This window comes from Echeneis naucrates, chromosome 11 (genome assembly GCF_900963305.1).
Source record: "Echeneis naucrates chromosome 11, fEcheNa1.1, whole genome shotgun sequence".
Classification (NCBI taxonomy): Eukaryota; Metazoa; Chordata; class Actinopteri; order Carangiformes; family Echeneidae; genus Echeneis; species Echeneis naucrates.
Genome location: NC_042521.1, coordinates 7924748 through 7941509, shown reverse-complemented (window position 1 = coordinate 7941509; position 16762 = coordinate 7924748). Strand labels below are relative to the sequence as shown.

General features: G+C 39.4%; 1 protein-coding gene across 1 annotated transcript in view; it reads right to left on the bottom strand.

The window, feature by feature from the left end:
• csmd3b (CUB and Sushi multiple domains 3b) overlaps window positions 1–16762 on the bottom strand; it is a 210628-nt gene that overhangs the window by 79736 nt on the left and 114130 nt on the right. Inside the window, exons 10-12 of the mRNA XM_029514819.1 lie at window positions 11125–11246; window positions 3298–3401; window positions 2432–2544 (exon numbers count right to left, since the gene is read on the bottom strand). Of these exons, the coding sequence (XP_029370679.1) occupies window positions 2432–2544; window positions 3298–3401; window positions 11125–11246 (339 nt within the window). The remainder of the gene's footprint in view (window positions 1–2431; window positions 2545–3297; window positions 3402–11124; window positions 11247–16762) is intronic.

The following is a 16762-nucleotide window of genomic DNA, read 5'->3' as shown; positions in this document are numbered from 1 at the left end:
AAGCAGAAGCAGAGTCAGGTGGAGGGAGAGTAAGCGATAACAAGAATGAGAGAAACAGGGCTGATCAGCTGAAAGACGACAAAAAGAAGATAGTTGACTGAGACCAAATAACAGTACATTAGAGAGGAGCAAACAAAGAATGCAGTGATTTAGAAAGAAGAGAAAGGGAGACGGATGGAGAGACGGCTAATGAGGAAAAATGAGAATACAGACAGAAGATAGAGAGAGGGGGAGAATGTGAGGGTAAAAGGTGAGTGACTTGTAGAGCTTTGTTGGCTCACTGATAGAGATTACCTGTCTCTCACACACACACAGACTTTGCAGCAGGAAGCTTGATTTACCGATAATGTTTATGTTTCTGTTTCACTCCCAAGATCTATGGGATGTGCCTCGAGTAAAACACACACATCATAAACACCCATATACAGGCGTAGTGTCTTTTCGCCATTTTTACTCTAACATTTCTTAAACACGCAGCAGCCACCCACTAACACCAGAGGAATCAACCTATACAGTAAATCTTGTGGGCGATGGAGCCAGCACTCCAAGGAAGACACATTTGTCTTCATCTCAGATATCAGGATATACATTTCAAGAGAAATATTTACTCCCTTTTTCATTCAGTATGTGGCAATCGAAGAACATTACAAACATTCCAAATACTCGGTGGAGGGAAACCGGAGAACCCGGATGAAACCCACAAGAGCACGGGAGAACATGCAAACTTTGCACAGAAAGGCAGCAGGCCCGGGAGCATGAACCCACAACTTTCTTTTGTGGTACATACACAAAGCAGTGTATATAGACAGGTAAACTAAAAATGCCAGGCCATCATGGGTGTTCAATGGGCCATTATAAGTAGTACAGAAGAATTTAGATGGCAGTTCTCTCCATTAATTTCTGTATTGATCCCTATGGGGAAATTACTGAGGAGAGATGGATAGGGACCTGGGAGCCCAGAAACAGATTACGTGGAATTTACTCTTCTTTAAACATGAATTTCTTCTTGTGGCCATGTGTGTAGAACTATTGTTTGCTTTAGAGCAGACAATGGCACATAGAGCGAAAATAAAATCATCATTTTCTATTCAAAGCCTTCTGGGTTCTGATACAGAATCTTTGTTGTATTATAAAATGCTGTATGCTTCAATATTTGAAAATATAATGTAAAGCTAAACTTCAATTTAATTAGACTACATATTCTTTTAATCATTATTCAGTATTGATATAATTTGAAATTCACAGTGAAACTCAAGGCCTAAAAAGGGTTAATATATATAAAAAAATGCATCATTATCACTCCACTCTTGCTGAGACAAACTCTGGGAACTCATCAGGACAATAAATCCAGATATGATGGTACTCAAATGAGGCACACAAAGTTCCTTTCTGCAGCAAAGCTCACCACTCTGTATTTCATGGACTGTAATCAAATTCACATCATATCCATCAAACAGGGAACTTTGGAAAGGGTAATGTTTTTAATATGACAGGAGCTGATTTGACAGTGGAGGAGAAAAACTCTGTTCTTCACTGATATTCAGAAAAAGGTCAGGTGTTGCTCGACAAACACGTAGCTTAAATCTGAGTTCTCCACAACCCCTTTAAAAATGTCTAAGGGTGCAGCTAAAAAATTAATCTTCAAACAAAACCCTCTGCTGCAACAATGATTGATGGTGACCAGGGGTGACCTGCTAAGCTTCAGTGGTTTAAGATGCAAGACCAATGGCTCCAAATAAAACCTGTTTTTAATTTCTGAAAGCATTTTAGTAGCTCCTGGTTAATGCTATTCCTCTAAATTATTCAACCTTGAATGGAGAGAATATATTGAATTTTCCAAATGAGTTAACATGCAGAAGGAGACAAAGACCAGGTAGGTTTGCTGGACAGCAGCCACTGTTGGCAGAAGGCATAATTGCAGGATAACAGTACACTGAAATTCCCTTGGGTCACTTGCTTTAAAGAGTTATTAAACAACTGACAATGAGAAGATGCAGGAAGAAGACAGACTGGAAACAAAAACTGTCTCAAATCTATGTCTTCAATTGTCTTATACAACCATGCAGACTAATCATGGACTAATAGACTAATCATCATGACCAAGTGACGTGCAAGCAACATTTTTATTGAGATTGCGTATTTAATTGAGCAGATCTGGATTTGATTACTTACATACTGAACTTTACTTTTCTAAGAGGTGTTATTTTTTCTAACACATTCACATATGTCAGTTCTATAAGGCATACAACATGTAAGGCAGGCAACAAGAACCAATTTACAGGATGGAGGACAACATATTTGTTTCCCAGTCCACAAACATGAAAATAATAATAATAATAATAAAACGTTTGATATATTCTTACAAGGATAAACTCTCATTTACATTCTTTCCCTTGTTCCATCTCTTCACAAGCACATGATCATAACATACCTTTATAGTTGATCTTGAAACCAATGGATCCGACACTCTCATCTGACTGCAGGTGAAGCCACATCTGGTGGGTCATGCTCACTATCAGGTCCGGAACAAAGCTTCCTGAAAGACTGGTGAACAAAATGCGCCACTATTACATCATTATCGTCATAATTGCTATGAAAAGAAAGTGTAATTTTAATCAGTGCAATCATAGCCTTCATCATATTCTCAAGTGTTGCCCTGAATGTGAACAAATTACTGCAGCATTCTGTGCCAGGGTCGAATGGTTTGGTTTCTTCTTACAGGATGCTGCTCCAGGAGCGCATATTTGTCAGAATACATTCAGACTATGTTTTTTTTTTCTAGACATGACAGCTAATAGTAATTCTATGCAAAATGAACTAAAATCAATCCCATTTTCAATGTTAGCCATTTGTTATCCCTTTGGGTACAATAGAGCTTTTCCATACTGAAGAAAATTTTGACTTTTTAAAAACACAAATAATGTTTTCTGATCTGGCAGAAGATAGCTTTTAACAGAGCCAGAATGAAAGTTAAGAGAGTAACAATAAAATCTGTTTTTCATCCTCATTTAGACTGTACTATTTGACCAACAATCGCAGGAGTGCGATTGTTGGTCAGCTGGACATTATGGAGACACAACAGCATTCAATTCACAATCTGCTTGATGAAATCATGAAAGGAAAATGTAAAAAACGAGTAAAGGCAGCCCATTTCCTAAAAGATATTCCAGTCATCTTTCAGGAGTTCATCTCACAACATTACCTTGGTGAAGCTGCTTCGGGCTTCACGATCTGTGCTACGTCTTAAAAAAAAAAAAAAAAAAACAACAACAAAGACAAAAACTGTGTTATACTTACACTTGGAGTATAGTTGTTGGATCTCCAACCTCCCCTCCATCTCCTATTGTCAGGGTATCATATGCTATCTCCAGATCAAACTCTTCAAAATTGATCTGGATTACCTACAGTTCACATTGAAAAAAAAAAAAAAAAAAAGACAAACATAACAGTTTCAATTCACTTTCACTTCAACCCATTTGAAATCAATCTGAGAATAAATTATAAATGTGCAGTAGCAGGGCCTTTCATTGTATGGGTGTATGTTTAATGCCCATCAGCCATAATGTCTATTATGCCTTGTAATATTACGGTCCCTTTCAGTTCAAATTATGACATTATTTGGATAGTAAAACAAATGTCCAAATAGTTGCCATTAATGGCAATTCCTATTTACCAAGCTTCTCGAGAGAAACACTTACATTTGGTGGGTTTGGTTAAATAGAGGAAATGCAGTGTGGATTGACAGAAATGATGAAAAAGTATGTGATTAAGTAAAAATAGCAAAAAAAAATGTAAATTAATGCATTACCAAGAAATAAAGTAGAGAGTATATGCTTAAAATTATGTTGGCCTCCTGTGACCCCAATCTTAACTAACATATGCTCTATAGCAGTTTAGACTTTCACCTATGACAAACATGCATTTCCCTCTCATGGAATTACCCAAGACCAAAGGTGAATCATTAAAATTCATTAATGTGTAACACCATGTGGTGTGACTCTATTCAACACAGCAGAAGCAACAGGGGTTAGATGAGGAACACCTCCTGCGCTGCACTGGATGCTGTGAGAATAAGATCTCTAACTAACACTGATCAGGAGCTATTAAACCAACAATTTTTTCAATTCATTTAAGACCGGAGAGAAACACATTTGGCCGAGAAGAGAGAGGGGGAAGAAGGAAAAAAGAGAAATAAAGCAGAAGAGAGTTTTCCAGATACAATCTTCTGCCAGAAGACCTCAAAAACATCCCATTGTACCATACAGGTCCGAGTCGCCTGAATGCTGGTGTGTTAACAGTGCGCCTATTTCTGAGCATGTCAATGTCCTCTTCTTTCTGAGCAGCTGTTTTTGTACTTTGGATTTAAAGATTCTGTTTGAGACAGACAAGATGAATAACTCGGAACATGATACCACCAGTGTGGATGCTGAGGTGTAAACAGCTTATTCCCACAATGACCTGATCACTGATTCTATGAAGAAAGAACCTATGAACAACTGAGCGCACAAAAGGAGTGGCCTAACCTGCTGTTTCACAGCTTATCTGGTGGCAGCATGGCCTGATTTGCTCTTGTTCATGGGATTCATTTTTATTTCTTTCACAACTAGGAGCTAAAACATGATGTAGCTGATGGAAGCAAAGGCAGTCTTTACAATGTAGACACTAAGTCTACATGAGACAGAACAACTCATGTTGCAATACCAGAAAAATCTTGAAATCCTCAGTTCCGCCTTTACCTAATGTGACCGGCAAGGAGTCAAACGAGGGGAGCTATAAAGTTGAAGCAGTGATCTGCCCGCTGCTCACAATGCTGACTCAGGCTTATCGGCATGTAAGTCAGCAGATTGGATTAAAGCATTACCAACAAACCTGCTAAACTCTCAATGGCAAGCACAAACACGAACACTGGCACTCAAGCACCCGCATAGAAACACCAAAGACATCTTGGTGGGGATTAACGTGTCTGTTCCTGTACATGGTCACCATTTTCACACTTATCACTTTATTCTTTTGATTTATTCCAAAAGAGGATTCCAACACAACAACATGTCTGGCAGTAAATAATGTGCACCAGTATATGTGATGAGTGAGCAAGATAAGATCTCGAAGAATAAGATTTATCACTTGACATTAAAATTGTTAGACAGTTCCTTTCATTTTTTTATTGCAACATTTCAGTGTGTAGGTTTTATAAGCTCACTTCTGAAGTTATCTTCGTGAGGCTACCATTGCAGAAAATTCTGCAGGTGCAGCAAAATAATGCATGCACACGGAAAATAGATTATCTTCTAAATAGTACACTTGAAGTGCTTGAGGTTTAAAAATGCTGGTTTATGTCAGGATTTAGCCTGACAGGTCATGTTTTTTTTTCTGATTCTAATACAGTAGTCTGGGAGCAATGTAGATAATGCTTCCTCACACATGCTAAAAAGTGATATGGTTGTGTCATTTCTACACAAAATGTTCCAAGTTCTGCACTTTGTGAAGAACTTAAATTTGTGCACGATGATAGCATTCACAGCAGTGCCAGTGGTGAGTAAAGGTTGTGCCACCATAGGTGCACTTCAGCTGCAATTTGAAAAGAGAAATTTTCTTTTCATTTCCAGAAAGTTATATAATTTATATTTGAACACACAGTAGGACGCATTTCCTCAACAATTCTCTAGTACCAATTAGGTGGAAAAAGAGGAACTAAAATGGTGAACGATGAGCCATGAAAAATCCAAACAATCTGCCCCAGCGCTAAGTTATGTACAATACTAGAGATAAGGTTAGTTAATTGCTAAGTTATATTGCCAGGTAATAGAAACCATCCAGTCTGCTCTGGTTCTGGGCCGGGAAACAGAGCAGCTCTGCCGGGTCATGTAGTTTATAAAACAGAGGCTCTGTATGTTCCACTCATGAAAAGTGGTGCAGCTATCTCCTTGTACACATACTTTGCAGAACACCTTAATGCTACATCAGCACTGTTCACACAGCATTAAACACAGCAGGGTTATAACTACATTACACTGAACCCCTGTGTATCTGTGTGTGCGTGTTTGTGAATGTGAACGTTACACTGAAGTCAACTTCGTTTGGAACCCCATTACTTACAATGTGTGGGTTAGAGTTTGTGTGTGTATATATCCTGTTAGTGTACTCTGTGTGTGTGTGTGTGTGTGTGTGTGTGTGTGTGTGTGTGTGTGTGAGATAGATGAAACTGAACACTCTACATATTTCTCCTCTCCTCTAATTGGTTGGTGTTCATGCTAACATCAATCTCTCTTTCTCCTTCTCTTTCTCATGTCTTTCCCTCTCTTGCTGTCAACCTCTCTGTCTCTCTTTTTCTAATTGGCTGCTGCGTTCCCTCTTTCCATCCATCTATGGCTTCTAGCCAATGAGGCGACAGAATTGGATTTCTGCTTGATAAAGCACTTCCTTTCGGTTGTCATGGAGATAATGAGGTGGGGGAGGCCTCCTACCCATATCATCATCAGATCTAGGGATACCTTGAAGATACATCTACGATAAGAATATCTGAGCCACCTGGTGAGCAACACAGTCAGCGATGTAAAGTATTCACAGACAGGTGTAAAACAGATTGTCTTTGACACCATTACAGTAAAAGCTCTGCCACTTGTCAGTCCCACTGAATGTATTTCCACCTAGGCAGTATAAGTTGTGCCATTGTGAGAAGAGCTGGGCTATTGCTGATAAAGACTGATGGTGCGAGTCTGCTACAACTTAGTGCTTGTTCCTTTACTTGTGTTTCATTGAACTGAATCCACCAAGATAGAAAGAAACTGTGAAAAGGAACATGTAGGAAAGGCTACGCATGCTACTACGGACCTGAAACTTACATTTGAATCACTGTTCTCATTTACAAAACGTTAAACATTTTTAGCCCAAGCCCAGAAAAAGTGCTACGCTATGCATCCTGTCAAGAAGATGCAGGAGCGTGCCAGTTTAATGATTAAATATCAGTAAATAAGCCAGAGCAGTATCTTTTTCTGTCTTGTGATTTGCCTTGTTGCTTCAATATGTCTGATGGATCTAATTTCTACAGGCCAGCAGTGCAGTGCCAGTGAACTAGTACAAAAGGACAAAGAGTACAAAAGTCTGACCGTGAAGTCTGAACAGGAGTTTGCCTAGTTATCAGCACCGCTCAGCACTTGCTGTGTGGCTCTGGTGTATGCCATATTGGCAATGTGTTCAAAAAGCATATCACCATTATTGAAACATTTTCTATCGCAAAATATATTGATATTGAATTATTGCCATACTTATTTCGTAGTGGTGTAACTTGACATGCATTGTGGCAGCTCTGCAATAGTTTTCCTGTGTCTACACAGTATACATAGCTCGAGGCATGCAAACGTATGTGAAGGGGAACCGAGCTACAGTAGTACAGCTATCAATTTATATAAAAGGTCATGTCAGCTTTGTTTACTGCATCCTGCATTAATAAACTAAGAAGATATATTGGTATATACAGTAGACATGGAGTCGCCACAAAGGACTTCTTGTCTCACAGATCATAATAACCAGGTAATGTGAAGAAGAAGTGCTTTATAATTCAGTGATTGGGAAGAGAAAAGTAAGAAAATAAATGATGATGAAAGTGGAGCGATTCAAATCATCCAGAAAGATTTATTTAATATAAGAGAAGAAAAAGAGAAGACGAGAGAAGAGGAGAAGAGAACAGAAGAGGCGTCGTCTTGTAATGGCCTTCCTGTCCTGCTATCCCCAAGGTTAAATGAGAGCAGGAGAGAATGAATTGACTCTAAAGGCTCATTCTGCCAAAACTAAATGAAGCAATAACATCAGAGAGCTATGGAACCCCATTAACACTTAACCTGAGAGAGGGAGGGAACACACGGGGTGAGCGGGGAGGTAGTGAGAGGAGGATGCAAGGGATGTGGCTAACAAAAGTAGCGAAGAGAGGAAACTGTATCTCTTTATCTTGAGAATAACAAAAGAATCCAGTATGGCTGCAATGGAGAGAGCAATACTTGGGAAGCAGTGAAAAACATACTTTTCCCCTCAAGTTCTCTCCTCCTTCCTCTCGCTATTCTCCCTCTCTCCATAGTCATTTGCTGGTTTCAGGCTGAGCTCTTTAATGAAAAATCTGGGTAATTCTGAGGACAGAGCCTCTGGGAGTGGGAGAGGAGGAGGGACGGGCAGTTTAAAAAGAGAGATGAGACAAGAGAATGAGTAAAAGGGAGTAGAGGATGAAATGGGGAGAGACACGTACAAGCAATGAGGGGAAAAAAAGATGTTCTGCTAGTGGGAGAGGAAGGCTCAGTAGGGACTATTTCCCAGCTCTGAATGTGTGATGCTGCTTATATCATCATCCTCTTCCCAATTTTTATCCTCTCCATCCACACATTCTCCTTCTCTTTCCAAGGCCCAGAGTGTTTTTGTCAATATTATGCCTCCTCTCTCGGGTAGATGACCACTAACCTGCCCGCTAAGCTTCCCCTCATTCCTTCACTGGCCAAAAGCTTTTAACCGCCGATGTACCAGACAGTCAGTGCTGTCCTTATTTTCCCTTTACCTGTTGTTCTCCCCCACTGTTAGCTTATCCCCGCCACCTGCCTGACATGAGCCTGGTTTTGAACCTAGTGCATTACCTTTTGCTTCCCTAGATTCTCCTGTGGATTTGCAATGTCACACGAAACAACAACAGAATGTAAATTCCCAAACCCTCAACTGACAAACAAGTTACAAGCTGTGGCCAAATCCTTCACTCTAATATGTGTTTATGATCACATGCACAGAGCGATATTAGATGCATGGGTCATGTTAAAGCATACATAAAAATGTACGAAAATATATATCTACTTTGATAAGTACAGTTTAAAAAAAAAAAAAAAAAAAAAGTAGGAAGTTCAACGCTTGGGCTTTGTGCTAAGTACATCAGATTTAAAAACATTTCTCTTTAAATTCAGTCCAATTTCTACAAGCTAGAAATGAGACAAATCCAATTGTAACAAAACGTTAATTTATGAGCAAATTGAAGACTTGGAACTTGATTTCCTTCTTTTAGCTAATATGACTGCTCTTGCTTGCGCCTCTCCTCAGGTGAGTACAATATCATGAAAAGGCAGATGGAAAATTACTCCGATGGTAGACAGTTTCAGAGTCAAACTAAGGATTAGTCACTTTTTGTGACTAGTCACTTTTCCTCTTGCTTTATATCTTCATTTGGCTCCTTAAATGAGCTTAGTATTATAATTAGACTTCACTCCTTTGTCATGAAAAAGTTTCTATAAATGCCTGAAGGATGAACATGGCCACCGTGCTGGATTTAACTCTCAGATTTCCAAAAACGTGTAGAACTGATATAGTACAAAACGTTTTTATGTCAAGTTCTCAGAGAACACATAACCCCTGAAAAATAGCTGCTGCTTCTTTTGGGTTATGCTTGATGTTAATGGCTTTGGGCTTCAGATCCATGAAAATCAGACAGAACCAAGATCCAGCAAAAGACGAAAGAAAAAAAACAAAAAACAAAAGAGGTTATGATTCATCTTCAACAGAAGAAACAAAACAACTTACCTACTAGGATGTTGCTTAATCATATTCATAGACTGAGCCTGTTATTCTTCAAACGTTACTTTTTGGCCATGGGCAATGAATGATTGATATTTTGTTTCTCTTTGACTTAACACTACACGCTGAATTTCACTGTAGTCATTTTTATTGGTTTGTATTTCTTATTTAGTCAGAGACAGAGAAAAGGGGAACACAAAGTGCCTAACCCTGAACCAGAAATGCGGTCCTTTACGTACAGTAGTGCGCCTCCGTGGTGCACTATGTCTGTGTTTCTGAATGTATGTCCACATTCCTCGCCTCTGAAACGCTGCACGAAAAGTGTGAATTACAGACTGGCTAAGACTCCTAGTTTGATGTAATGTCATACAATATGTATACAATATTCTGTGTGGCACCGTGTAGTACACAAAATGTATACATGTTTAATAGTCGATGAAACATCGTGCATTACACTGCGGTGTAATGTAACACTGAAGATGTAACATGAAAAGATGCCATCAATAAAGCCTTTATGATAACGAGCCATTAAAATAACTTCATATAACTACAATTCATCTGGTCTTCCTTTAAAGCATTGTGTTTACGATATCTCTGATCACATGTCACACACGTTACACATTCATTTTCAACTTCACATCACAAATGTATAGACATAAACCCCAGGAGAGTACAGAGGTCATTAGTACTGTAGCCTTCAACAGGCACGTACATATTGTAGCCTTCAACAGAGAATGTATTGCTCTAGGCCTTAAGACAGAGGCCTTGGGCAGTGACAGGAAGAGTTGTGTGCGAGAATGCAGGAGAGTTAGAAGAGGGGAGGGGGGGAGGGGGAGAGAGAGAGTTTGAGCAAAATCAAAGAAACTGTGTGTGTGTGTGTGTGTGTGAACGAGAAAATAAGATACAATGCATATTAGAGCATACATGTATGAAAAAGTGTGTCTGTGTGATGTTTGTGTGCTCATTAATGTATGTGTGTCCCTATGGTGCTGACGCAGGTGTTGCCATTGACAACAGAGTGGTCACCACAGTGACCCTGAGAGGAATAAGGATGTGCATCCTGAATACCAATCAGATTTCTCTGGGGACATGGAGCGACCAATCGCAGCAGTCCATCTGACCTCCAGCCTATCATCCTCCCCTTTTCAGGATTAACCAATCACACAGAATTAGACACTGCTATGCCCTGACTAGCATATCAGTTACAGTACCTCCTACATGAATTATCAACACATTTCAATTATGGAAAAATTAAGTTCCACTTACTTTCCAAATGTGTGTAAGATGCGCTGTGTTGTATCAAACCAAATTAGACTGGATGCAAGAAATTCAAATGTAGCAAAACCCGGGAGATACTTCAGGAATACAACTCGAAGATTACATGCAACCCCCTACTCATACTCTACCCCATCTACTACCCCATCATCAAAGTTATCATGCAATATCCTATTTTAGCTTGTGTATACTAACTTGACTATGTTAGTTCACTTATATTTCATATAATTAATAGCACCATGCATTTAATAAAAACATTTACTTGAATTGACTTGACAGAGAGACATAAAAGGGTGAAAGAATGAAATTTACCTTATTTGGATTTGAAGCAGTAATTATCCACACACATTGTGCATTGCTCTCATATTGAATAGGAAAGTTAGGCGAAGTAAAGGTTCCTGACGGACCCTGAAGATTACTGCCACAAGTCTTGACTGTGAACAGGGGGAAAAAAAGAAAAGGAAAAGAAGGTCATTGTTAATAGTAGCAATTGTAGAATTGACTCAACATATGGTAGGAGAGAAAATTACCTCTATAATCAAATAATTTAGGTGACTTAACCAGTGAATGAATAAATACAAAAGTAAAATATAGCACACGTTGGTCACATTAGTAGCCCAGTAAGGAACAATTAAAGATGTCACTAAGGCAGGGATAAGAGAGATGAAAAGAAACAGAGTTGGCGGAGAAAAGGAAAGAAAAGAAGAGAAGAGAAGACAAGAAAAGAGAAGAGGATCAGATAGATGTTATTGATACTGTCAGCGGCATCTCCCTGGATAGCAGTACTTAATTGGAAGCTATTGGCTGTGAAATACCACAGGATTAGCCAGAGTTGCAGTATTGACTGATAGAGACACTCACCAGCAATTTACTCTCAAAATCTATTAAAAGTCAACAACTTCCATCTACTAGCTGAGTAATAATTAGATTTCAACTTTAAAAGAACGAAATCATCTCCAGTGAAGCCTGGAACAACACACATCTGATATTGGAGCAATGATGCCTGAATAGTTGACCAAAGCTGGAGAAGTGCACAGCTATGGGGTTTGAGTGAAGAATATTACTGTACATCGATACAATAATGCTAAAGTTACACTCAGTGGGCTGTTGAAAATGACACATGCTAGTTGTTTGATAAACCAGCTAAGCCATTATTAGGCTGTTTGGTCTGACTTGATGTGATAGGGAACCTGGTTTTCTGTCCTTGGACCGTCCTGTTAGAGTTGGGAGGTAATTTTCTGGTTGGTTTGAAGCTGCATTTGTTCCTTAATTAGTTTGTTCAGCGGTAGGCCACGGGAACACGTGCGGTTCACAGCCATGCGCATACAAACACACACCCAAAATAAAACCATCTAAGCACAAACGTTTACATGGTCACATTTTACAGACAGACACCAGTGCAATCCATCACAAATTGACACGTACATAAAGTGAAGAAGGAAATGTACAGAACACTGAAAAATAATAGATGCATTTAGCATGGAAACAGGAGATGTACAAGGACATGCATCCAGACATAATTTATACGTATTTAACGCCCCCACGCAGTCTACAGAAACACACACTCTCAGGTGGTCCCAGTCACACAAACACACCTGTCTGCCACTGAGAGTTGGTGGTCAGATTGAAAACAAGGGACTAGTAAAAGGGCCACAGCAGAGTGTGTTTGTGTATGTCTTTCTGTGTGTAATGGTGTGTGTCCGTGAGGTGCTGTAAGAGAGTGTCAGAACAAGTACAAGACACCTTAGAGACACCTGATGTCTCTTTGGCCTGTCTATCTCACTTCTGGATCTCTGCCTGAGTTCCCTGCGACTGAATCCAGTTGATGCTTCTTTATCTAATTCTCAATGCATTTTAGGGTGATGATCTCTTGTGCTCAGGACACACTTCTTCATTTCTGGTCTGAATTTGTGTAACACCACAGGGCGTCTCAACTTTATCGTCTTGCTGTTAAATATTTTATTATTTCAGCGCATGTGTATGACCATCACCAGCTTTCCACGGAAGCTAGTTTGTTGATCTTTATTGAGTGGAATGACCTTTGTGTGGCAGAGAGGGCAGCGCTACACCTCGGTGAATACAGGGGGGAACGAAGGACAGACAAGATGCAGAAGGGTGGACAGGGGAAGGGAAGCAGGTGGTGCTGGTAGGAACTGGTGGAGTGAAGGATGCTGTGCTTTTCCTGTCACCAGGTAGATGAAGGTGTCCCAATAGAGGAGCAGAGTCAAAGATGGATACGTAGTGATGGAATGAACAGCTCAGCACATTTTTGGCAGGATTCAACAATTCTTCATGATGTGACCCAACACAAGCTGACAAGTGAAACCACACATGCATGTGGGCACTCCCTAAGTTTGAGTGAGACCATCACCTGGGCCCAGAGTCGGACCAGAGGCCCACCACACTGTGTGTGGGAGCACAAGGTCCCAAACCCAGAGTTTCTTACTTGTGGTCTTACTCTTTCTGACAGCTTGTTTGTCTGTGTAGAATTGTGTGTATGTCTCTTTATCCCCTCCTTATCATTTCTAATACTGGCATATAGTATAGAGGGCATAATGCCGAAAGGGCTAAACTATCATTGAAGTGATAATGAATTCAAGATTAAATTAAAATATTTAATGAGGTCTATCTGGTACAAAAAGAATGTGTAAGATTAACTGAATGTTTTAGGCTTGTGGCACTAAGAAAAAGGGGTGTGTGAATGTGTGTGTGTGTGTAACAACATTTATATATTCAGATCAACCGGATTCCCTCAGGATTCTCACTTTCTCTCTCACTATTCCACTCTGACACAAATAACATTGACAAAAACCGCACACAAATCCTTGGGAGGTGGATCGAAATTAAATTATATTTCAGGCAGGGATTGCATTGCTAAAGCTTCAGCTCCAGTGCCCTTGTTCATAGGTCTCCAAAGTTTAGTGGCTTCAGAGGACAACTGAAGCTCCCCACAACCACCGGCAAGGAGTCCTGGGTTAGGGTTAACCCTAACACGAACCCTTTACTACGAATTGTGACATTGTCCAGCTACACAGTATTTTGACTTAGTTCTCCATTCCAGCACAGCAGAAACTAGTAAGTGTCTCTTTTGGTCTGATCTCTGCCTCATACTCAACGTCTCTGCAGGATGCCCTCTGTGGTTAGCGAGCTACCCCTCCAGTGGAAGGCTCAGGTTCAGTCACCCATACAGCAATACTTGCTGAAGCATACTCGGGACACTTAACCCCTACTTGTTCCAGATTGTGTGCCCTACCTTGCACCCAAACTAAAGTGCGTGAAGAGAATATTGTGCTAAAGGTGTGGACAAAGAAAATATTAAGTAAAATCAGGCCTATGAGTTTTCTGAAGCGTACAATTTCTGTGTTGTTTTTGTAATAATGGAGTTCTGCAGCAGCAATGCTTTGATGATAATGCGCCATTATTATCATTATTATTATTATTGAGCATATTTTCCTGCATGCATATCACTCAACTGTGTTATTAAAATAAGGTGATTTCTAATGAATGGTTAGTCTGCTTATCAGGGAAATTTCCTCATCAAAAGAGGTTCATGATTAGAGTAAATGAATAATTAAAGAGCTGTCCCTGCAAAAGGAAAGAACTCATTTAATCAGCTCTGACAAGGATGACATATAATCAGCTAAACAGGTAAATGAAAACTTCAGATCTGAATTTTGACAAAAAAGGGTGATAGTGTACCTTTTATTTTGAAAAGGATACAAATATTTGTCAGGCTACCATGTTTACTCGTAATCGCATTCACCCCTAGAATATATTTGAAAGTTTTATATGGCACCACCAAGTCTGGCATATTGCAGTTTTTATGAATATCACAGTGTCACAAAACGTAACAAATCAGTAACCTTTCAAACCCATCCAAATACCTCCATCGATAACTTTTTGTGATTAACGTTTAGATCAAGGTTTTGATTTGATTTGGTTTAGCAGGAAAGCCAAACTGGCTGTTTTAACAGGCTGCCTGCAGGAGCATAGAGTGACCAATAGACACGGAGGATGATTGATGACATCATTAAGCTGGCACACAGTGTTCCAATGTCCCTCACTCTGGTTAGCGCTTTAATGGGTATGCTCGCACGCGCGCACACACACACACACACACACACACACACACACACACACACACACACACACCCACATACACACACACACGCTCAATCACATATCCTGACAGTCATTTAGTGCAGATGTTGTACAGTGTGTATACACATTAATTTCTGTCCATTGGCATTATTACTTTGTTTTCATTATTTGTATCACAGTCAACATGTGTGCATGTGTTTGACTGTTTCTGTGTGCATCAGGCTGACATATAAGACGCTGCGTTAAATTATTATATTCACACAGATCTGTTTCTGAACACACACACAGCGAGAAGAGTGAGTGAGAGAGAGACAGAGAGAGAGGGGGAGTTGGCTCAGTGACCTTGCCATCTGTCCATTAATCAACACATGGACTCTCTCTCCCATAAAGTGTTGAAAAGTGGACAGAAGGACATTGCAGTTTGATGGCTGTTTCTGTAGTTTATTTTTATTAAGTTTTGTAATTGTTGTATTGTATTTAATAAAGTGATTAACAATCTTCCCCTCTCTGTCGCTTTCTGTTGGTTTGCTCTTGTGATAAAAAGGGCAGATTTTTGTCATACATACACTTTATTTTCCCTTTAATGATTCAGTGGACACATTTAGATGTATTTAAGTGTTTTGACAGTAATGACCCTTTAATAAGCGCGCTGGCTTGATGTTTCTTGACAGATTGCCTCTCTCAATGTTATTCATGAGTTTCCACATTGGCTATTGGCTGGTCTGAATGTAAAGGTCACATTTGAAATGTGTTCAGCTAGACAGAGCCTTTCTCTCCTTCCATTTTTGTTTAACAAGACGAAATAAAGTGGACTAAATAGGAACAATTAGGGAATACAGTTTCTCACTGGTGATCAAATGTAACCCAATCATGGCTAATCAGCATCTCATGTACTAGTTTACCTGTTGAGCTCGTTCTGAAATTCTATTCATTTTCATGCACCTGCAAACCCGTGGAGGAGTAAACAAAGCAAAAGGTTATTCCATTTTCCTTCAGACCCAGTACATACTTTTGTGTTTGCATCTGTTCGGTACTCCATGGCTCCAAATTAACATGCTTGTGTCAAGGTGGAGTGTGTGGGCATCTTAATTAATAAAATCTTGTTAAAAAATTAAGATCTGGCATTCAACCTTTTGTGTTTTTCTCAACAATTGAATAGTTCGCTGAACAGTTTCGACCAAGAAGATCATTATAAAAATCCTTCAGTAAATAGCTGTTTAGTAATATATTTTCTGTTTTCCTGTAATGCAACATATTGTAGCTGTAACCTCATTGTGACACATTATCATTGGATCCCTACATGATGATAATATTCTATTCTAGTTACTGACTGGTAAAAGTTGTTTGAAAATAAAACTCATTAGTGATAAGAGTGAAAGACCACACACGGCCCACGCAGTAGCTTCAGACCAGCCCTTTTCTTTTGCCTTTACGGGTATTTTTTATTTCAAAATGTCAATGGTGCCTTTTGTCCTAAAGAAAAAAAAGATTTTTGTTTCTTTATATTTTACCGTATGCTTTCAGCTACAGCATCAAAACAGTCCTAAATGCACCTTTGCAATATTTAGCTATTTTCTTTTCTCCTTTGAGAATCTTAACAATGTTTGAGGAAAAGGTTATCTAGTCAGAAAGATAGGTTTCAATGATGAATGCATCTGGTTCTTCAAGCAACTTCCAATATGGTCATTCTGCAATTTATGAGATTTTAGAAGATGCAGACCTTTCTGTTTCATACGGTATAATAACGACACAGTTGCATGAGCAGTACTGAAAAAGAACGAAAAATCCTACTTTTCAACAATATTATTCTGTGAACAAGCATGTACTATGAATCATTTAATGTGGTTAC